The sequence below is a fragment of the Sinocyclocheilus grahami genome, unplaced genomic scaffold (genome assembly GCF_001515645.1).
Source record: "Sinocyclocheilus grahami isolate Dianchi unplaced genomic scaffold, SAMN03320097.WGS_v1.1 scaffold160.1, whole genome shotgun sequence".
NCBI classification, from domain to species: Eukaryota; Metazoa; Chordata; class Actinopteri; order Cypriniformes; family Cyprinidae; genus Sinocyclocheilus; species Sinocyclocheilus grahami.
In genome coordinates this window covers 2,387,869-2,411,688 of record NW_015505339.1, presented here as the reverse complement: position 1 = coordinate 2,411,688, position 23,820 = coordinate 2,387,869, and the positions used below count along the sequence as shown (strand labels likewise).

At 35.4% G+C, this 23,820-nt stretch overlaps 2 protein-coding genes across 2 annotated transcripts in view; both read left to right on the top strand.

Moving 5' to 3' along the window:
• Positions 1-2,619, top strand: part of LOC107592867 (vesicle-associated membrane protein 3-like) — a 13,939-nt gene extending 11,320 nt beyond the window's left edge. The window contains exons 3-5 of the mRNA XM_016282440.1: positions 1,098-1,256; positions 2,020-2,071; positions 2,273-2,619. Coding sequence (XP_016137926.1) covers positions 1,098-1,256; positions 2,020-2,071; positions 2,273-2,289 — 228 coding nt within the window. The 3' untranslated portion in view covers positions 2,290-2,619. The remainder of the gene's footprint in view (positions 1-1,097; positions 1,257-2,019; positions 2,072-2,272) is intronic.
• A 1,898-nt stretch (positions 2,620-4,517) lies between these two features.
• Positions 4,518-23,820, top strand: part of LOC107592896 (period circadian protein homolog 3-like) — a 30,897-nt gene continuing 11,594 nt past the window's right edge. The window contains exons 1-15 of the mRNA XM_016282472.1: positions 4,518-4,699; positions 10,905-11,423; positions 11,670-11,732; positions 13,116-13,273; positions 14,012-14,130; positions 16,383-16,584; positions 16,706-16,757; positions 17,459-17,598; positions 17,812-17,890; positions 20,193-20,299; positions 20,389-20,545; positions 20,643-20,751; positions 22,785-22,913; positions 22,992-23,100; positions 23,192-23,330. Of these exons, the coding sequence (XP_016137958.1) occupies positions 11,077-11,423; positions 11,670-11,732; positions 13,116-13,273; positions 14,012-14,130; positions 16,383-16,584; positions 16,706-16,757; positions 17,459-17,598; positions 17,812-17,890; positions 20,193-20,299; positions 20,389-20,545; positions 20,643-20,751; positions 22,785-22,913; positions 22,992-23,100; positions 23,192-23,330 (1,910 nt within the window). The 5' untranslated portion in view covers positions 4,518-4,699; positions 10,905-11,076. The remainder of the gene's footprint in view (positions 4,700-10,904; positions 11,424-11,669; positions 11,733-13,115; positions 13,274-14,011; positions 14,131-16,382; positions 16,585-16,705; positions 16,758-17,458; positions 17,599-17,811; positions 17,891-20,192; positions 20,300-20,388; positions 20,546-20,642; positions 20,752-22,784; positions 22,914-22,991; positions 23,101-23,191; positions 23,331-23,820) is intronic.

The following is a 23,820-nucleotide window of genomic DNA, read 5'->3' as shown; positions in this document are numbered from 1 at the left end:
ATTTCTTGCTTTTGATACTTTATTTGAACTAATTATTATTGCCTCATTGCTATTATATATGTATTTTCAGTCATTTTAAAGGCTATTGTTCACTTGCATCTATTTTTATTACCACAAAAAAAATTATAATTATAGGGCCCTATGAAATCCGTTTTATTTCCAAATTCAGTTTTTTTTTCCATTTTCATTTTTCTATACTCTGTTTTAATGGTTAAATTAAAATGTATTAATCAAAAAGCCTGTCTAATTAATTGAGTTTTTACAGTTTTATCTTTACCAAATTCTGTTTTCCGTTATTTTCTGGATTCCATTTTAATGGTTCCATTAAATTTTAATAATCAAAAGCATCTCCAATTAATAGATTTTTCAGAAATACTGCACATTTACATTTTCTCCTAAATAAATTCTGGTAAAAACTCCTTTTAAAACGTGTTTTTTGATTATAATTGTATTATTAGTAGACTAGAACACGTGGATATGTTGTCATTCTTACACTATAATTCTGAACTTTGATTTCAGTGATTTGGATTATGAGATGGACACTTGCTGCTTGCACTCTGTTGCACTTTTGCTTTTAAAAAAAAAAAGTATTTCATAGAAATTTGGATTTCATTTGGTTTAATAAAATATTCTTTTTGTGGGAAATTAATCGTTTAGATTATTCGATAAATTAATCGAAATAAAAATAGTCGTTAGTGGCAGCCCTAGTTCTATAAAATCTCATTGGTCCAAAGTCTATCTACTCTATCCTACTTTATATCAAATATGGTCAGATTTGCTGTGATTTTGTTGTCCCGTAGCATTTTTGCTTGCAGTGCGAACAGACAACTGTTACTGGAAACGTGTTCTATCAGGTTGTGATGCTGTGTTTCTCTCAGTGATGTTAGTTTAAAATGCTGACCATTAAATTACATGTTCCTGCTGCCTGTCTGGTTTTAAGAAGTCTCCAGCCATCCTGCCAAAAGTCTCACATAGTTCAACCGATTAATAAACCTGCACCGGTGTTCAGACAGCTGTTTGTTTACACGCATGGCACGATTCCTTCACCTTGATTACTTTTCCAGAATCCTGTAACGGGAATCCTCTCGTTCCTCTAGGTGGTGGACATCATGAGAGTGAATGTCGATAAGGTCCTGGAACGAGACCAGAAGCTGTCCGAGTTGGACGATCGTGCCGATGCCCTGCAGGCCGGTGCTTCCCAGTTTGAGACCAGCGCTGCCAAACTCAAGAGGAAATACTGGTGGAAGAACTGCAAGGTAAGACAAAGATGCACACGAGAGACCATATCATTTTTCTCATATCTCATTTGGTTTAAATCCGTTCTTTAAATATGAAGACTTCAGAGATGATTGGGTATTTTCCAGAAAATTTGGTCCCTGTTTTTTTTTTTTTTCTTTGTGCATCTGTAATACAAGTATACCATTTAACTATAATATAACTCTGTAATATAACATCTCCTTAGTTTCCCATAAGCTCATATGCAAAAACAAAGACATTATTATGCAACTGATAATTTCATATCTTATTGTTAAAATACATTGAGATTAGTTTTTGTGCTTACAAAAGGTAATATTAAGAAATGTATTTAAAAATAAGACATTTTAAGCCTATTGAATTGGCTAAAGGTCATTGCATTTACATTAAAAAAAACAAGAAAAAATATTTCTATACCAAAAATATAAAAAGACGCAAAAGTATCGCAGAGTAGTCTCATGCAACATGTGCTGTATTCCAAATGTTGTGTGGGTATACAATAGGGTTTGGTGAGAAACAAATGGAAATTTAACGTTATTAAAGGAAAATGTTGACTTGGCCGTTTGTCTCTTGTGTACGACTTCACTTTAATGAAACTCTTATTGCGCCACAGTTCACTTCAACTCACCCTGGAAACTCACTCACAAGTTGTGAAAAATCAAGATGAAATAAAATGCTATCCCTATCAAGATTAATCTAAAAAATTTATAACATTTGAACTTAAGGCATCATATGACAAAGTGTATTTGTTTGTTGTCTTTACAGATGTGGGCCATTTTGATAGCTGTGGTTTTGATCATCATTGTCATCATTATCAGTAAGTATCAAAGTGTTCACAGCCTCTTTAACTCCCTTACATGGGCGGCAGTTGTACAAAATGAGAGATTGATCATGAGATGCCGGCCCTGCGATTTAAGAGTTTGAAGAATTTATTTGATTATTATTAAATACATAGTAGTTTAATGAAAGTATATTCATTTTAAACTAATTCGAACCCTGCTCTTTATTTCTCTTTCAGTCTGGTCGCTGTCATAAAGACAGAAATCCGGTTATAATTGGAGGAGAAGATCAGGATATGAAGGCGTATCAACTTCAGAAAGAAGAGAGAGATAATGAATGCATGCTCGTCCAATACGTTCTAACCTGCTGATTTTCAAAAGCATATCTTGTAAACTATCCTCAATGTTTGTTTTCTTTTTATAGGTTTTGTTTTTAATGACTAGGATTTGAATATGTTTCTGAATGCTATTTCCAAATACATCTAACACACTCCTCTGTGCAAATGACTTGACAGTGTACAGGTTACAAAATGATGCATAACCATAACACGCATGCTTTCAACGATAACATGAGGCCAAAACGTATTGACCAAAACTCTTTTTGTGAAAGCCATTTGCCAACATCTGATCTCATTGATGAATCCCTCATGGACTCTTGTAATGGACGGCTGTGATCAGACACTCTTGTTTTGGCTGCGTCAGTCTTTCTGGGCCAACAAGACAAAAGAGCCTTTCCTGAACAACCACAGACGTGCCTTTAAACAACTCCACTGCCATAACTTTGCTCTGATTTTACTCAGAATATCTGCACAAAAATTATATATATATATACATGTATATAAATATATAAGTTTGAGATATTATTAAAAGATTGAATTTCAAAGTGATAATTCACTAATAATTTAACTGCATTATACATATTGCCTTATGTAGAAATAGTTTGCTAGGAAATATCTTTGCTCAACAAGGATTTCAGTAGTATTTTGGTGTTTTCTTCACCTCTCGCTCACGGTGCCAAAACATTTGCTTATCGGAGCTTTTTTGTATGCATCTTCTTTGTATGTTTCACATGTGTATACATTGTAAACAAGTGCTATTATATGCTTGTGGCCTTACAAACTGCCGTTAAGCCTGTTGAATTGCCCATGTTGGCTCAATAAAACATGGATTTAACATCCTTAAGTGTATATAAATAGTTTTTATTGCTTTTACTCTCAAAGGCTGCATGGATTACAGTAGCTGATGCTCCAAATCACTTTCTCACTTTTTGATTAAGATGATTTTCTGTACTGAATGAAAACACTAGAATGATTTCTTAAGGATGAAGTCACAGTAATAAAGAATAAGCGAGTAGACTTCCTTTCAATCCAGCTATTGTGGAAACCTGTTTCCACCACAGGATAAAACCTTTTTTTTTTTTTTTTCTGAGAAAAAAGTCAGAATCGCACGATATAAACTTGCAATTCTCAGAAAAAAATGAAGAATCGTGAAATATAAATTCTGAATTTTTTTCTCACATTTCCAAATGTACATTTCTCTCAACAGTTCAGTTTTTTTTCTCTCAATTCTGAGTTTACACCTCGCTATTCTGTATTTTCCCCGATATAAAGTATAAAAAAGGTAATTGCGAGTAAAGGTAATTATCCATCTATCCATCCCATGGAAACAAGCACCTATCTGTATCTACAGTATCTGGATAGACATTAAGCAGTCTCATATCTGCCTCTAGAATAGTAAAGACTAAACCCAAACATAATTTCCTTATGCACCTTTTAAATGGCATTAACAGTACCTTTAGTGCATGTACAGACGTCGAAATATGATATATTAATATGAAAATAAAAATGTTAAAAAATGCAAACTATTGATTGGTTATAAGTAATACACAATACAAAACGCTGAATCCTCTATTGATGTTGAATGTCTGTTTATCAGCCACAGTCATGAATTAATATTCAGTACTATGTTATATTTCAAATTAAACAAACATGCTATCATCACAGTAGGCTACTTTCTTGTATTTTTGGTTTCTCTACAGTTTTGGTTCAGATCCTAACAGTCACGAAATGTTACTCTTTTCAATGACTTATTTAACAACAAGTACAAGTAGGGCCCAAAAATTATAATCGCATTGCGATTTTTGTCCGCGCACATTCACGCAAGCTTTATGAGCTTAACCGTGCGCGATATGCATGTTTAATTAGAAGTATCTCTGGGTCTTAACGAAAGTAGATCAGGAATTTTTACGTTTTTCATCAAGTTATTTAATAAAAGTAATCGCACCCGTACAGTGTGACCTCATTTAACCCGGGGGCGGCGTTGTTGTCATCGGTTTATAACATGGTCATACACGTGAGTCCAGTCGGCTGGCCTGCCGTCATGACCACGCCCTCGACCAATCAGACTGTCACGGGGAAACGCTCCAACCAATGGGAGTCGAGCAGGCGTGGCTCCGGTCGGCCAGACTCACGTGGGCCTGACATGTTGCGCTCCAGAGTAAGACGCATGAGAAACTGGAGCAACTGATTATTGAACATACACATCAAGTACTCCTCTTTAACGCATCTCAAGAGCGCGGGATACATTTATAGATATGCTAGTGCTGTGATGTTCAAGAGAGTTTAATAAGACGAGAAACGCGTCATTCGAGACTTGTGCGATTTAAGGTATACCACATTATAATTACGTTATTAATTATATCATATACTTATCAACATTCATTTCTGATATGTGGCATATTTAATAACCTGTTTGTGTTTTTTTCGTGAAACGTTACATTGGGTTGTGCATGTAACTGTGCGCACGCGCACTGCCCGTCTGTCTTGTTTCATGCTAAAAGAAATAACATAATAAGTGTATGTTCGCGGGTCTGTGAGAGATGCACGGGTCAGACGGGTTTATGTGAATATCTTTAAGCAGACTCGTGGCCGTGCATGTGCGATGGTGTTATTCTTGTCTTGTGGGTTTGTTAGGAATTTGGAAACTATGAAGGATGTTTGTTTTTTTCTTAAGTGAATCCTCAATGGTGTTTTAATAGGGCAAGTCAGATAGTGGGGGTCTGTAGTTGCTTAATATCAAAATAGTATGTACATTTGCACGAGCTATCATAGGTGTTTCACTACTTAAGGTGATTCTTCAGAACTTAGGAGTCTTATGAATAAGCCAGGAAAGTATTTAGTTATCGTTTATTATTGAACATTTGATACTGATCGTGTATAACCACCTGTATCCTATTTAAACCATGTTAATTTACACAGTCATGGAAATGTGTGGTCAACTGTTATGGATTTTCTCATGGATGATGCAGGTAATTAGAAAGCAGGGTGATGCAGATGCAAACGAATGCAGCTTTTTCGAATGCAATATTTACTGAAATTCCATATTTCGAGAAACTGCACATTATCAAGATATCGGTGAAACTGACACTCTTAATTTGGCAAGGCTTGTTATCAGATAACCAGGCAATTGTGAGGGAAAATGTGGCCTAATATCATCCATTAGAGAAAGCAAAATACTTCAAGCCTATATGCATAATGCATTATAAAGGGTTATTAAGGGGAATAATGCATTATACTTATTTGGAATGTGCGTTGTAATACATTATATCTTGTCATAAATAATTATAACCGAATTTAAAATGCATTGTGTAACAATGAGTTTATAAGCTAACTGTTATAATGCATTATACATAAAGGCTTTAAGTATGCTTTGTTTTAATAATTAAGACATCACTAACAGGTCAAGTAAAATATAATGAAGTATATAGTCTAATATTTCTCAAAATGCTCTTCTCTAGACTTCATTGCTCTACCGAACTAACGAGCTGTGGACACTGATGACTTGCCTGAGGTTAATGAAATGCTATGTGACATTTTTTGCTGATGTCTTTCCGTGGTTGAAACACTGATTGAAACTTATCGAAAGTGACAATGCAATGAAGTTCCACTCGTGCAGTGGTTAAAAACAATGCTGTATTTGTTCGGTACACATGCGTAACGAACCAAAAAAACCTGTACTGAAAATTTTCGGTTCTAATATGTGGATCATTACACCCCTTATATATATATAGAGACCTAGAGAGAGAGAGAGGGGTAGGTAGGTAGATAGATACTGAAAAAAAATAGTTGTAGATACTGGTGCTTTAAGCTAAGCGTTTCCATCTCAACCAGCTCTGACTTGAGTTTTACATGAGTTTGGAGCGGGGCTGTTTGGGAAAGCTGTTTAAAAAGTCTTTATTTCTGCATTGTTGCAGAACAATGACACATTTCTGCTTTAAAGCTTGTATTCTGTCTATTTGTCTGTCTACTCCTTTTTGAAGTCCCAGTGCTATTTAGCATACAGTTGCCTCTCCAGGACACAAGGAGTTTCACTCTGTCTGGTCTGTAACCTGAGGACATGTTTCAGCTTATCTTAGCTTTTTACTATGTAAAAAAAATTGTAAAGTAAAGATACATGTAGCGTTTTATGGTTCACAGTAGTATACAGTGTACATAAAGATTATTACCTGTTGCAAAAGATCCCATATCGCTTTTTGTAGTAAAGACATGAGATATGATAAAGAAACAGTTGTGCAAAAATGTGAATGACAAAAAAATGAATGTGTATACGTGACCTGTATTATATAATCACATATGTAATCATAATGCATTACTGAAAGCACCGATTGCCGCCGCCCTGTTCTGCTGAAGTGCATTTTCAAGTTTTACCTTATTCTCTCTAGACTTCATTGCTCTACCGAACTAACGAGCTGTGGACACTGATGACTTGCCTGAGGTTAATGAAATGCTATGTGACATTTTTTGCTGATGTCTTTGCGTGGTTGAAACACTGATTGAAACTTATCGAAAGTGACAATGCAATGAAGTTCCACTCGTGCAGTGGTTAAAAACAATGCTGTATTTGTTCGGTACACATGCGTAACGAACCAAAAAAACCTGTACTGAAAATTTTCGGTTCTAATACGTGGATCATTACACCCCTTATATATAGAGAGACCTAGAGAGAGAGAGAGGGGTAGTTAGGTAGATAGATACTGAAAAAAAATAGTTGTAGATACTGGTGCTTTAAGCTAAGCGTTTCCATCTCAACCAGCTCTGACTTGAGTTTTACATGAGTTTGGAGCGGGGCTGTTTGGGAAAGCTGTTTAAAAAGTCTTTATTTCTGCATTGTTGCAGAACAATGACACACTTCTGCTTTAAAGCTTGTATTCTGTCTATTTGTCTGTCTACTCCTTTTTGAAGTCCCAGTGCTATTTAGCATACAGTTGCCTCTCCAGGACACAAGGAGTTTCACTCTGTCTGGTCTGTAACCTGAGGACATGTTTCAGCTTATCTTAGCTTTTTACTATGTAAAAAAAGTTGTAAAGTAAAGATACATGTAGCGTTTTATGGTTCACAGTAGTATACAGTGTACATAAAGATTATTACCTGTTGCAAAAGATCCCATATCGCTTTTTGTAAAGACATGAGATATGACAAAGAAACAGTTGTGCATAAATGTGAATGACAAAAAAATGAATGTGTATACGTGACCTGTATTATATAATCACATATGTAATCATAATGCATTACTGAAAGCACCGATTGCCGCCGCCCTGTTCTGCTGAAGTGCATTTTCAAGTTTTACCTTATTTAAAAATGTCCAAAAACTGTGCATATATAGATGGACGATATTTAACTCTTGAGTCAGGGAGAATAGCAAAAAATAAAGAAATAAATGAAAAAAAAAAAAACTTAAATTTTTTTTAAATTATTTTTAATTTTTATTCTATTTTTAATTTTTTTTTTAACTTTTTTATTTAATTTTGTAATCTATATATTTTCTAATATATAGTCTATCTATATAGTTTATAATTTTTTTATTTTTGTACATCAGGATAAACTAAATGAAAATGAGAATGCTGAAATAAGTTTTTATATATTTTATTTTATTTCAGTTAATGTTTCTTTTATTTCAAATAACAAAATTAGTTTTTTGGTTTCAGTTTTAGTTAACTATAAAAAGCCTGCCTAGAACTTGCTTTGGACCGTTTCTAACTGAATCCTGTGTGTTTTAAAATGAGCGGAGAGGTCAGTCTGAATTGTGCACAATCAGGGTTCAGAAAGTCTGTTTTGTAATTTTAATACCTGACCCAGTCCCACTCTGACGCGGCCTATTTTGAGAATGACTGCGTCAGAGTCTCTGTACAAACGGCAGCAGGCATTACACAGACAGGTCACGACCCTACAATATAGAAAGTGTGACGTCAACACCGTAACAGATATGCAGGCACCAAAAATTTGATTGAAATGATCTGGCCTGGAATCTAGTAATGTTTGCGAAGCCAGAACAAATCCATAACCTGAAATATTAAACTTTGGTGCATATGTATACAAGTAATCAGACTTACAGTTTTTGCCATACAAATAATACAAATTATCTACGAAAATTTTTAAATTGCAGTTTGAAGGTTGTCGGTTCAAATATTTTATTATTGTGTAAAACACTTGTACTTATGAGGCACTTTGGACAATAAAGTTTGTAAAATATTTAGCTGGACTAACCCTAACTGTAACTGTTAGGAGTGTGTAACATTAGTGTCCTGAATAAAGCCAGACAGTTGTATAATATGTGTTATGAATCTTTCTGTCTGAGACACCTTGGGGCTTTTGTGTTGTTTTTGAGCTTGAAAGCTGATTTGATTATGTTCACACTTGGACATCTTGTGCTGCATGTGCAAATCAACACCCCATTATACAATAATTCCAGTAGTTAATGAGATGAAATATGGTGAATGTGTTGTTTTCCTGCTTTTTTGTACTAGACAGTGTAGGTAACCTCCCACTATATATTCAGAGCTCTGAAAAGCTTAAAGGGTTAGTTCACCCAAAAATGAAAATTAGCCTGTGTTTTACTCACCTTCAAGGCATCCTGGGTGTATTTGACTTTCTTCTTTCAGACGAATCCAGTCGGAGTTATATTAAAAATTGTCCTGGCTATTCCAAGCTCTATCATTGCAGTCAGCGGGTGTTGCAGTTGAACAGTCCACAAGTCGTCAAATAAAGCGCACGCATCCATAATAAAACATGCCTCATACAGCTCTGGGGAGTGAATAAAGGCCTCCTGTAGCGAATTCATGTGTTTTTGTAAGAAAAATATCCATATTTCAAATGTAATAAACACTTTTCTCTCACTTCCGTTATCGGTCATATGCGGAAGCCGTTCCAGCAGAAGACGTAAGACGTCGGCGTTGCGTGATTAGTGATGAATGCACAAAACAAGGATTTGTAAAGAAAAATGTTGGAGGATTTCGATATAAACCAAGAGGAGACTGGTTTTCCTTTGCTAAAGTAAGGAAACTTTGCTTCCTTTGCTCCTATAAACAAACTCACGAGACTAGCATATCTCAGAGGTGCGCATGCGACACATACATCCTGCGTCATCCACCAGAACGCCTTCCGCTTGTTTGAAATATGGATATTTTTCTTATGAAAATACATGGATTCGCTACAGGAGGCCTTTATTCATCCCCCGGAGCCGTGTGAGGGATGTTTTATTATGAATGCGTGCACTTTATTTGACGACTTGTGGACTGTTCAACTGCAACACCCGCTGAGTGCAATGATAGAGCTTGGAATAGCCAGGACAATTTTTAATATAACTCCGACTGGATTCGTCTGAAAGAAGAAAGTCATATACACCTAGGATGCTTCGAGGGTGAGTAAAACACAGGCTAATTTTCATTTTTGGGTGAACTAACCCTTTAATTCATCATATTGATGTACCGTGGTCAAATTATATTTCATTTATTGTACGTTGTAAACAGCACAGCTGAAGAAAACATATTTTCCAAATTGAAAATTAAATTCAGAGCTTCAAATGCTAAAATACATTATGAAAAGGGGCGAGAAAAAAACATATATTTTGGACAATGTATATATCTTTCGATTAAAATTAACACTCTCAAACGATTAATCGCGATCATTAATCGCATACAAAATAAAAGTTTGTGTTTGCAATATATATTTGTGTGTTCTGTGTATATTTAATATGTATATATAAATGCACACACATACAATATATTTTTTGAAAATATTATTTACATATATTTACATGTCTATATTTATATTCATATAATTTATATTATAAATAAATATATTTAATATATAAACATAACCTATTTTTCTGAAGCATATACATGCATGTGTAATAAATATACATAACATTAAATAATAATAACATACATAATAAATATACGCAGCACACAGGCACTTTGCTACAATGTAAAGTAGTGAGTGTACAGCTTGTATAACAGTGTAAATTTGCTGTCCCCTCAAAATAACTCAGCACACAGACATGTCTAAACCTCTGGCCACAAAAGTGAGCCTCCAAGATGACCACTGCCTTGCTAAAGAAGCTGAGGTAAAGGTGATGGATTGTCCAAGCATGTCTCCAGACCTAAACCCTATTGAGCATCTGTGGAGGAGCACAAGGTCTCTTAACATCCACCAGCTCCGTGATGTCGTCATGGAGGAGTGGAAGAGGACTCCAGTGGCAACCTGTGAAGCTCTGGTGAACTCCATGCCCAAGAGGGTTAAGGCAGTGCTGGAAAATAATGGTGGTGTAAAAAGACATTAATGGCTGTGTGTTGAGTTATTTTGACGGGACAGCAAATTTACACTGTTATTCAAGCTGTACACTCACTACTTTACATTGTAGCAAAGTGTCATCTCTTCAGTGTTGTCACATGAAAAGATATAACAAAATATTTACAAAAATGTGAGGGGTGTACTCACTTCTGTGAGATACTGTATAAATATATATATGTGTATGTATAAATGCACACACACACACACACAAACTTTATTTATTTTATCCATGTTCCTTTTGCAGTTCTTTCAGTGGAAGACTCTACGTAAGCATCTAGTAAAACATCATCCTCATGGATCTCTCTATAGACACTCTCCTACATTGTTGATGTGGACAAAAGCAGCGAAGCATCTAGATTGCAGATCAGAGCTTCAGTAGAGGTGGGCAGCAGTCGGAGGAGAACTTGCAGCAGGGAATGCCGGGAGGAGACAGCTTTCCCGATGGAGAAGAGGAGAACTCTTCTCCAGGCTCCAGCAAGCGTGCGGGGCAGACGGACCAAACTAACAGCGGGCAGGACCCCGGGACCGGCGGATCCGGATCAGGTGAGGAGGAGGAGGCTGAGGAGCAGCAAGGAAGAACCAGCAGAGGGGAAAGCTCAGCGGGGTGTGAGGAGAGCGGAGGAGAGCAGACGCACGAGGATGTGGACATGAACAGTGGCCACGACTCCAGCAGCGGAAACGATGGCGTCGGTGGGTCACGACATCATCACTCCTTAGCCAATTGCAGCCCTGGAAGCACCACGGGATCAGGAAGCACCAAGAGGTTCAACAATCACTATTATTAATGCTCATGCTGAGGGTTTGTGATTTGAATAAACCCCAAATCGTGAGTAGTCTACTTTAACAAGTCCATTTGAGTGTTTTCTTTCTTCCTAATTAAAAAGTTTTAAGAAATCTTTGAAAGCGCAGTTCTAATTGAAACTGTCTTCTAGACCAGCTGTATGCATTTTGTGTATAAAATTAGACTTCTGGTCAAGTCAAGTTCTTCTTCATCTCTTTGTGTCTTCAGCTCAAAATCTGCCACTGGTTCGTCATCGTCCAGCTTTCATAGCGCTCATCACACGGAGTGCAGGTAAACGAACCCACCTCAAACCGTCACAACCACATATTTGCATTAGAACTGAAATTTTGCGGTAACGAAACTCCATTCGTATTGGCAGATATGCATTAATGTCATGGATCATACAGTGCTCTTAAAAAGTATTTGAACACTTAAAAATGTTGTTGTATTAGATACAAAATGGATAGCAAAGTGCCATTTATTGTAAAGAAAGATGCATGCAAAACACACAAAAAAAATGTGTTCAGTTGTAAAGGATGAAACTATCTAGTGTTGAAATCAAATGTTAATGTAACTATTTTCATTATGTGTATAAAAGTCCCTTCACTTTTCAAATAATTTCTACACCCATATAGTTATTATAATTATGGAAGCCCAATTCTGCCACATAAGAAAACAAAACCCTGCTTTGTTTAACCAATAAATAAAAAAAAAGTAAATAAGTCATTATTATGAGATTTAAAAGCTGAAATGTGTGTCATAATTATGACTTTTTATTAGATTAAAAGCCGAAATTGACACACTAAGTCAATTATGAGATAAATAGAGAAAAAGCTGAAATTACAAGGCAAAAAAGTTATAATTATCATAGAATTTTTCACCACATAACAAAATTATGCTTTGTTAAATAATAATTCTGACATAAAAAATTGAAATTATGAGATAGTCACACTTATAATATTAAAAGGTGATATGTCATAATTACTACATTTTATGAGATAAAAAGTCAATTATGACATTAAAAGTTGACATTTTTACATCATAATTATGACTTTATGAAATTAAAAGTAGAAACGGACACACTGTCAATTATGAGATAAATTGACAAAAGGTTTAAATTACAAGATAAAAAGTGATCATTATTCGCCAAAATAACAAAATAATGCTTTGTTAAATCATAATTCTGAAATAAATAGTCGTAATGATGATACTAAGTTAAAATTGAAAACAAAAAACATAATTATTACATTAAAAGTTTTTTTTTTTTTACTTTTAATGACTTTTTATGAGATAAGTCAAAATTGACACATCAGTTATGAGAAAAATTAACAAAAATGTTGTCATTATTAGATAAAACCCCATAATTATGCCATAAAAGTCTTAATTACTTTTCAAATATTTTCACATAAAATCATGCTTGGTAAAATGATCAAATTGAGATTAATTTGAAAAAGTTGAAATTATTATTATATAAAAAGTCACAATTCTGAAGTAAAATGGTCAACTTTTTATCTCAAAATTATGACTTTGTATCTCATAATTTCAACTTTTTGTCATCATTTAGATTTTTTTCTTGTGTGGCAGAAATGGGCTTCCATTATAATGAATTAATATTAGGTTAAAATTCAAACAAATGTTGAATGAGTGAATGAATACAAATGTGTGCATGTGCAGTGAGCAGACGGAGCACGGCCGTGAACAGACGCACCGAGAGATGATGCAGACGGTGCAGGAGATGAAGAAACGGCTGCCGTCTGAGAAGAGAAGCCGCAGTAAAGCCAGTACTGTAGAGGCACTGAACTATGCACTGAACTGTGTCAAACAAGTACAAGGTATAAACACACACACACACACACACATACTGCTGTTATAACGGCAGCACACATTCAGATCCGCAGCAGAGCGTCTGGGATTATGTAACAGCTGCGTCTGCAGGAAGGGCGAGTCCAGGTCCTAACCACTCGCTGGCAGTAAAACCCTGCTAATTCTGTCTCACTCCTTCTCAGATTTGTCATTTCGCTGTGGTTACCCTTACCAAAATATACCGATTTTGCCACAAATTACTGCAAGTTCATATTTTCACATGCACATGCGCTTCTTTTGGCATATTTGAATGTGTTGCTATAGGTTTGCTGCAAGTTCTACAATTTTTTTTGTTTTTCAAAATCTGTTTTGTATACGGCAATTGTAAGGAAAAAAGTTTTTGCAAGGTTATATTGAGTTTATTTGGTGGAAATGATAGTTATCATGGTAATATTTTAAGGGATTTAATCATCATGCATTTAGTTTTATTAATTAAATGTATTTTATTAATATTAATTCAAGCTTCTCCAGTGGCTATATGGGTTTATTTTTCTGCTTATGTTTATTTACCATCACTTGAAATAAATGTCATTATTCAGTCTGTGATGTAATGCTATGTGAAATTTCCCAGTAGTCTGGTGTTGCAATATCTGGCATGGTCTCTTGTGAGCCACCTGCTCTGTTGTTTAAACCAAACACTGATTAACTAAAAGATTGTGGTTCTCATGCTCGGCTCATTTTTACTCTTCCTCTGCCGCTCCCTGCAGCAAACAGTGAGTACTACAACTTACTAATGAGCAGTGGACTGGAGGAGACACGAGATGCTACTGTGTGCATGCTGGAGGAGCTGGAGGGAATCACATCAGAACACACACTGAAAAACACCGTAGGTCCTGCTGAGTTTCCTCTCAAAGCCGTGTTTGTTTTCACTGGTCAATTTTGAGATTTGGGGCTATTTGGCTTTTCATCATGTGTTGTTCAGACTAGTGGAAGGAAAAATTCCAAAATACACTTTTCTATTGTATTTATTTGCATCTGTAGATTTGAACTGCAATACCTGTCTTTAAGGGCGGTTTTCTCTTGGGTTTTTCAGAAGTCAGAAATGTCCATTTCTCCACGTTTTATTTCTGTCTATATTCTGAAGGTTTTTACACAGGGGTTTTTCCTGCGAGTTATTAGAGTTAGCTAAAACAAAAAATGTAAACTTAACCCATAAAAACAATTCTCAACTTAAAATAAATGTTAATAAGATATTCAAAATTTTCATTTAAGTTTAACTTGATGTGCTAAAATATCAAACTAAAACTGAAGTAAACATTAAAATGATATAGACATTTACAAACAACAACAACAAAAAAAACACTACTACATTTCTAAAAATGTATCTAAAAGAACATAAAATAAAATCTAATTAAAAATATTAACAAATCCATAATAGTATCTCAGTGATGCTAAAATAATTTTGTGTTTATATATCATTTGCCTAATTTACAATTTTTTATTCCTTAAAACGTGGATCATATACTTGTTTTGTTCTGTCTGTTGTCAATATGTTCTGATTTATATAAGTGATAAAAAGAGATATTCGAAATCCCCTCTGTAAACATCTTTCACTCTAATATGTCAATAAAATGAAACAATAATTGTGAACGTGGCTATATAAAATGTTCTGATTTCTGTTCTCCAGTTGTATGCAGATTAGTGCATCTTTAATTAGATCTCATTTGTATATTAAAACATTACATTTCAGAAAGTTTGGGTTGCAATTTTTAATGTAATCAGTTAACTAGTTGATATCTAGGGTTGGGTACCGAAACCCGGTACCAATATGGCCCCGGTACCTATGTAACCGGTATGTACTAGAACTGAATCCGAACGCAGATTTCAGTGCCATGCCTGAGCGATCGATTGAAATATTTGTCCTCTGGTTCTCCGAAACGAACGTAAGAAGCATCATCACTGGCACCGTGCAAATTGAATGCGGACAGGAGGAGAGTTCTGCTTGACTGGAGACGCGCAATCGACAAACTAAACTCATGATTTCAAATTATGCTGCGCTTTATGCATATGCCCGCTGTCATGTTCATGTCATTTTCATTGTGTGCTGTATGTAAAATGAGTGTTACCTTGGCTTTATTTGAAAAAAAAACTAAATATATGATTCCCAATGCACACAAACTTCCCAGAATACTGAGTGCCCTGTTGGTTACAGTGTTTACTTCCTATTCAATTAGATTTTTTATTAATTATTTATTTGTGAAAAATGCTTTATTTTCTAAAGTATAAGTATGTTTATTTTACACAATTATTTGTAATCCATTTTCAAATGATTTCAAATTTCTTTAATATTAATTAAAATAAATAAAATTATATCGGCCACCCTGCTTTCCAAGATATCGGCATCGGCTGTCAAAAAACCCATATCGGTCGCCCACTACTCCACAACACCAGTCAAATGCTTCCTTTTGTGATCTGATGTGGCTTCTTATCACAGAATGAGGCAGAAAATATGTTCCATAGGCTACTTTAAAAAGAATACATCAATTAGCAATGGATTATAAATATACTTAATTATTATGAAAATACCAGAGATGGCTTGAATAACACAGGTAAACTATATTGTCGCAGTCAAGTGTTTGTTGTCTTTGTTTTATCATTCAAAACATTCATATGTTCTGTTTACTCAGTTGCAGCTATAATAGTGGTGCCTTTGTCCATATAAGGGATTTCCTGGAGGTCATGAGTTGCTACTTCTGTGACTGGATATGTGGATTTTCTGTGCGAGGGCACCCTCTGACGTCCAGTATGAATGAAACAGACATCATGTGTTTATAGTGCTAATGGCCAATGCATCATTTTTTGGTGATTATTTTTTTTATAAGTATCGGTTCAGGCACCGTTTAGATTTTCTGATCTGAGAGGAATGTTGGAAACCAAACAGTTGCTGGTCCCCACTGACTTCCATAGTATTCCAACATTCTTCAAAATATCTGTATATAAACACATGCATGTTTGGAACAACTTAAGGGTTGGAGTAAATGATGACAGGATTTTCATTTTTGGTTGAACTATTCCTTTAATGAGTTCCGTCTCTGTGGAAGGAGTTCACATATACAAGGAGTTCTGTGGTGTTCTCAGGACACGTTTGTGGTGGTCTTCTCTCTGGCCTCTGGGAAGGTGGTTTACGCATCCGAACAGGCCTCCAGTGTGCTTCACTGCAAGAGGAAGTTTCTGGAATCTGCCAAGTTCGTGGAGCTGCTGTACCATCAGGACGTCAATGTGTTTTACTCGCACACGGCGCAACCGGGGCTGCCGCCCTGGAACGTGGGCACAGGCAGCGGTGAGTCGCTCTGGAGGCTGTCACTGATATTGCACATGCATTGAATAATGCAAACAGCTTTGATAAATTGAAATGTTCATTTTAAGAATGAAAGATGCTATTTTTCTTTGTCTCTCTGTAGCAGCAGTTCTGTTTGAATGTGCCGAGGTCAAGTCCTTCTTCTGTCGAATCAGGTCAGTGTGTTTCACCTTATCAGAATTGCCCCTTGTACAGCATTATTACTCATTCTCATCTGTGTCTCATTAATATTGCATTTATTTATGTAGCACTTTTTACAATACAGATTGGTTTAAAACAGCTTCACAGTAATAAACAAGACAATAGTCCTTCAGTAACGTCCTTCAATTATTCAGCTTGTTGATTCAGTTTAGCTCAATAATAGTGCAATGTTCATCAAATTATGACACACGCTTTTTTTGTGACTTGTGGCCAAGTATGGTAACCCATACTCGGAATTAGTGCACACACACAAACCGTGAACACACACCCGGAGCAGTGGGCAGCCATTTTTTGCTGCGGCACACGGGGAGCAGTTGGGGGTCCGGTGCCTTGCTCAAGGGCACCTCAGTCATGTTATTGAAGGTGGGAGAGAGCGCTGTACATTCACTCCCACCTACAATCCCTGACGGTACGAGACTCGAACCCGCAACCTTTGGGTTACTAGTCCGAGTCTCTAACCATTAGCCCACGACTGCCCCCTTAAGCCCATTTTTTCTATCTATGAAGCAGCTCTACAGAAGCTAATACTATAATTATCCCGTTCATTTTTGTTCAGTTCTTCTCATTTGTTCTCTCTGTTGTCAGTGCAGTCAAACTGATAATATTACTGAATATTAAATGTGTCTTTTAAACGTTTTTCTATGTGTGTGTTCAGAGGAGGGAAGAATAGAGATGGAGAAATGCGTTATAGTCCTTTCCGGCTCACTCCGCACCTGCTGAAGTTTCAGGGATTGAGCGGAGAGGAGGAGCCGTGCTGTCTGGCCCTGGCCGAGCGCATCATCTCAGGATACAAGGGTACCTTTCACCTCGCCACGTTCTCAAACAGTAGTGCAGTAATTTATTGTCACATGACCTGAATATGTTACTTGTTTAACTCTGCCGGAATGAAATATGGTTATTCTGCATTGTTAGTTTAGTGTTAAGTGAAATGCCTTTTTTGCTTTTACTCTTGGCTGTCTGATCAAAGGATCGTTATTTGTGTGTGTTTGCGTGTTGCTTTGTCTCCAGCACCTCGCATTCCCATGAACAAGCGCATATTCAGCACGACTCATTCGCCAGGCTGTGTGTTTTTAGAAGTGGATGACCGGTGAGTGATTTTGACCTTTAGTAAAGGAATCGGCAGCTTGGGCAAATGGTCATGTGTTTATTTAATAATAATAAATTGTTATTACTGTTTTAAAATAATATGCTGCGTGGAGTAAAGCTGAGCAGCACTATTATTGTTGTTGTTTTAAAATAATACGTTGCACAGAGTAAAGCTAAATGGCATATATATATTTTTTTTTATTAATTTTGACTTTTAGTAAAGGAATCGGCAGCTTGGGCAAATGGTCATGTGTTTATTTAATAATAATAAATTGTTATTACTGTTTTAAAATAATATGCTGCGTGGAGTAAAGCTGAGCAGCACTATTATTGTTGTTGTTTTAAAATAATACGTTGCACAGAGTAAAGCTAAATGGCATATATATATTTTTTTTATTAAAGCTGAGTAGCACAGTGTTGTTATTATTATTTTATTATTATTATTATTATTTGAAAGTATTATGTTGCAAATAGTATAATAATAATAATTAAATATAATATAATATAATAATACTATTATTATTATGATTATTATAATTATTTTAAAATAATTAGCTGCATGGAGTAAAGCTGAGTAGCACATTGTTGTCATTATTATTATCTATTCATTATTATTATTATTTGAAAGTATCAGCACCTCGCATTCCCATGAACAAGCGCATATTCAGCACGACTCATTCGCCAGGCTGTGTGTTTTTAGAAGTGGATGACCGGTGAGTGATTTTGACTTTTAGTAAAGGAATCGGCAGCTTGGGCAAATGGTCATGTGTTTATTTAATAATAATAAATTGTTATTACTGTTTTAAAATAATATGCTGCGTGGAGTAAAGCTGAGCAGCACTATTATTGTTGTTGTTTTAAAATAATACGTTGCACAGAGTAAAGCTAAATGGCATATATATATATTTTTTTATTAAAGCTGAGTAGCACAGTGTTGTTATTATTATTTTATTATTATTATTATTATTATTATTTGAAAGTATTATGTTGCAAATAGTATAATAATAATAATTAAATATAATATAATATAATAATACTATTATTATTATGATTATTATAATTATTTTAAAATAATTAGCTGCATGGAGTAAAGCTGAGTAGCACATTGTTGTTGTTGTTGTTGTTGTTGTTGTAATTATTATTAAATATTATGTTGCACAGAGTATGGCTGAGCAGCTTATTATTATTATTATTTAAAAAATGTATTTCCAATCATTAGCTGCATGGAGTAAAGCTGAGTAGCACGTTGTTGTTGTTGTTGTTGTTGTTATTATTATTATTAAATATTATGTTGCACAGAGTATAGATGAGCAGCTTATTATTATTATTATTTAAAAAATGTATTTCCAATCATTAGCTGCATGGAGTAAAGCTGAGTAGCACGTTGTTGTTGTTGTTGTTGTTGTTGTTGTTGTTGTTATTATTATTATTAAATATTATGTTGCACAGAGTATAGATGAGCAGCTTATTATTATTATTTGAAAATATAATGTTGCACAGAATATGGCTGAGCAGCGTAGTAGTAGTAGAAGTATAAAATATGTTGCACATATGTTGAGTAAAGCTGAGCAACATTAGTAATAATAATAGTGTAATAGTAATAATAAAGTGTTTGTCCTGTTGCTTGTTTGTCACCTCTTTAAATTAAAAATGAATCATTTTAATAATAATCATTTCAACTCTAATCAATGTCTATCCATGTATCTGTTTATTTAGTAAGTATCTGTAAAAAGTTTCCGACTTCTTACATGGCTGCTTACCAAATAAACTAGTAATGTTCAGTCAGCAGCTTCTGTATTTGTGATATCACAAATCCCGGAAAATATGCATTGTAGTCCAAGCGAGTCGTTCGTTGTAGTTTTTGAAAAGTGATTTCTGTTAAATAAAATATCTCCTTTTGAAGTGAACTTTGAACTGTGTAACTTTGCAGATCTTTTTAATGCTCAAACAGCAACATTACAAACTAACTAAATTTGAAAAAGGGAAAAAGCATAATAGGACCCCTTTAAGGTTTATTCTGTAGTACTCACTGGGTGTTATGCTAGCCCTTGTTTAACCACACGACCATGAAGTAGTTTTAAGTTGAAAGTAGTCAGCCACATTAGTTCAGTATCTTGCTAGAATTGAAAGTCTTTTACAGTACAAATAACACTTGACTTGGACTGATTTCAAACATCACGTTTAATCAATAGCATAAGACGAGCATTTTAGCGGCAAAGACTTGAAACAAATGCATTTTCTTGTGGTAAAGTAGCTACTGTGAAATTCTTCCTCATGTGTTAGTTGTCGTGTGTGTTTTTCAGAGCGGTGCCTTTGCTCGGCTACCTCCCTCAGGACCTGATTGGTACCTCAGTTCTGGCCTGCCTTCATCCAGACGACCGCCTGCTCATGCTGGCCATGCACCGCAAAAGTACGTACATCTCTTATGACTTTTCTACATTGTGAAGTCTTTATCAGACTTGTATAAGGTCTTAATAAAATGTGTCCTGATCCCTTCAGTTCTGAAGTACGCGGGCCAGCCTCCGTTTGAACACACGCCCATCCGCTTTCGGTGTCAGAACGGCGACTACATCACCTTGGACTCCAGCTGGTCCAGCTTCATCAACCCTTGGAGCCGTAAGGTGGCTTTCATCATCGGCAGACACAAAGTTCGCACGTAAGCGCCGGCTCAGGAGCGCCCCAGTTGTGTTGGGTGTCCAAACACTGACATTTGCTCATACAGAAGCACTTGTTTTTGTGTGTCTTCTCTGTAGTGGACCTCTGAATGAGGACGTTTTTGCCGTGCGGAGTAAAGCCAAGCAGCTGATCATGTGTGAGGACGTTAAAGATCTGCAAGCCAAGATCTACAAGCTCTTCCTTCAGGTGAGAGATCACTGAATCCACAGAGGACAAGCCACATTAGCAAGCTTTTTGCAGGCCAGTTGTTCAAAAGTGACAGTAAAGGCATTTATAATGTTACGGAAATTTGTTTTGCACTTTCTATTCATGAAATAATCCTGAAAAAATACATGATGATTCCCTCAAAAATATTAAGTTAAATGAAATTATGGCTGTTGAAAATTCAGTACTCAGAATTCAGCTTTGCATCTCTGGAATAAATTACATTTTACATTTTAATATGTTAAGATAGAAAACAGTTATTTTAAATGGTAATAATATTACACAATATTACAGTTTTTACTGTATTTTTAATCAAATGCAGCCATGGTGAGCATAAGAGACTTCTGTCAAAAATGTAAAAAAAAAAATCTCACTGACCCCAAACCTTGTTAAACTAGTTTTGAATAGTTTTGCATGGATGACTTTGTGTGAGCAACACACCCAAAATACATAAAAGCTGTTAAAATAAACTTATTAAAACCTAAAATCAGTCGTTAATATACATTAATATACATAGAAGTAGGACTGGGCGATATGGCCAAAAAGATTTTCAGTCGATATCGATAATTATCACGATAATTACACTGTCCATTAAACATATTTTACTAAAAAAAAAAGGGCAAAAGAAAAAAAATCAACGGGCTTTCGTAGAAATAAAATATACATATTATAATAAAAATTGTAAACAAAATGTAGGCAATTAACTCTTTTAATTACTTAAAGCTATATAAACAGCTAAAATTGAACTAAAACTGAAGAAAAAATAAATTGTAATATTTAAAAGGAACAAAAATGAAATTAAGAATAAAAAATGATTAGAAAGTAAACTAAAATTAAAATTGAGAAAATATGAATACAAACTCTAATACAGTGGTCTCAAACTCAGTTCCTTGAGGGCCACAGCTGTGCAGAGTTTAGCTCCAAATCACACCTGCTTGGAAGTTTCTAGTGATCCTGAAGACCTTGATTAGCTGGATCAGGTGTGTTTGATTAGGGTTGGAGCTAAACTGTGCAGAGGTGTGGCCCTCCAGGAACTGAGTTTGAGACCAATGCTCTAATAGAATAAAAATAATACTAAAAGAACACTGCTTCATAGTGATGGGCAAATTAAGCCTCATGAAGCACTGAGGCTTTCCACTGACTGTTTCGGGAAAAGATTCAAATCGCGAGTGTCAAAAATATAAAATCTGGTGGTCAATAAAAAATATAGCTGCCAAAAGCCTGTGAAAATTGTGTGTGTGTGTGTGTGTGTGTGTACTGGTTTATATATCCTGGTGGGGACTTAAACCTGACTACACACAGACTCATGGGGACTCGTGTCACGGTGGGGACCTAAATTGTGGTCCCCATGGGTACAAAAGCTTATAAATCATACAGAATTAAGTTTTTTGAAAATCTAAAAATGCAGAAAGTTTCCTGTGAGGGGTAGGCTTGGTGTAGGGCAATAGAATATACAGTCTGTACAGTAGAAAAACCATTACGCCTATGGAGAGTCCCCACAAGGATAGCTGACCAGACGTGTGTGTGTGTGTGTGTGTGTGTGTGTGTTTGTTAAAATTCTCTCTCTGATAAAATAATTTACCCATTAAATGCCAATATGAATATCAATATGATGTAATAGAAGAATAATGTACACATATGAATTGAATATGCAAAAAAAAAAAATTCTGAAATTGTTTCTATTCTTCATTTTACTTGTATGGCTGGGTATTTAAAAATGTAATTGAATAAGTCTGAATGAAAACGTACTCGTAAAGTAAGATCTGGGGTTTCGAACATTCCGACATGCTCACGTGATTTGACAGATAGTGAGGCTTCATTTTCTGCTGATCATGTGATTCTCTGAAAACAATACGTGCTCCGGCACAGAGCTTCGTGAGAAATTGCGCTGCTTACCCGATGTGCTTTGAAGCTTCAGTGTCATATGTAACATCACTACTGCTTCATATGCGGCATCACTACAGTTGTCAAGCACATCTGAGCTGCTGGTTTGATCATATCTGTATTCCTCTCAGCCGGTTCATAATAATGGATCCAGTGGCTATGGCAGTCTGGGTAGTAATGGCTCCCACGAGCACTACATCAGTGTGGCGTCGTCCAGCGACAGTAACGGAAACCTCTGGGAGGATTCGCACAGAGAACCAGTACGTCTGAATGTGCATGTAAAGTCACATATGAATGTTGGTTTGCATGGGCCTTACGATAGCTCTTTCGTCTTGCAGATGGCATTGCAGCAGTTTTGTGCTGATGTCAATAAAGTGAAGAACTGGGGCCAGCAGGCGTATCTGGACTCCCGGAGGAAGCTCACACCTTTAGGACCAGCCGCTGCAGGTCTGGAGTATGTCTTCTCTGCATCTGTCTTCAGTCATCTCATCAGCTCATCTTGATGTAATCATATTTGAACGGTGTGTGTTCCCGTCAGTGGTGGCAGCAGGCGTTCATCCGAACACTAGTCAGGGTTTGGGAATTCGAGCTCATCTAAAGCAGTCTCTGCAAGAAGCGCGGAAACAGCCACACATTCCATCCTACCAGCAGATCAACTGTGTGGACAGCATCATCAGGTGAGGTTCAATGTGATAATTAATTTACATATGCAGTCCATTTCAGATATTACATAACAGTTTATATATAAATACTATATATACTAGCTGAAACGGGCTTTCATAGAAATAAAATATACAGATTATATAAAAGAATTAAAAAAATATGTAATTCAAAGTCAAATAATAAAATAATTTTCAATAATAATTTTAATTTATAATAAAAAATAAAATGTATATGTGTGTATATATATATATATATATATATATATATATATATATATATATGAAGAGTTTATTTGCAAAAACTTCTTTTTAATTTTCAAAAATCATGTTTTTATTATGTTATGTTTTATTGTTTTATTGTGTTAGTTAGCTAGTATTTTTTAGTTATTTTTTCCAAATCAAAATAACCCAACTTCAGTTTTATTGAGATTAATTGGAATGCACAATGAAAAAACATAATTTTTGAAAATTGTTAAAAACAGAGTTATCTGTTTTTGTAAATTAT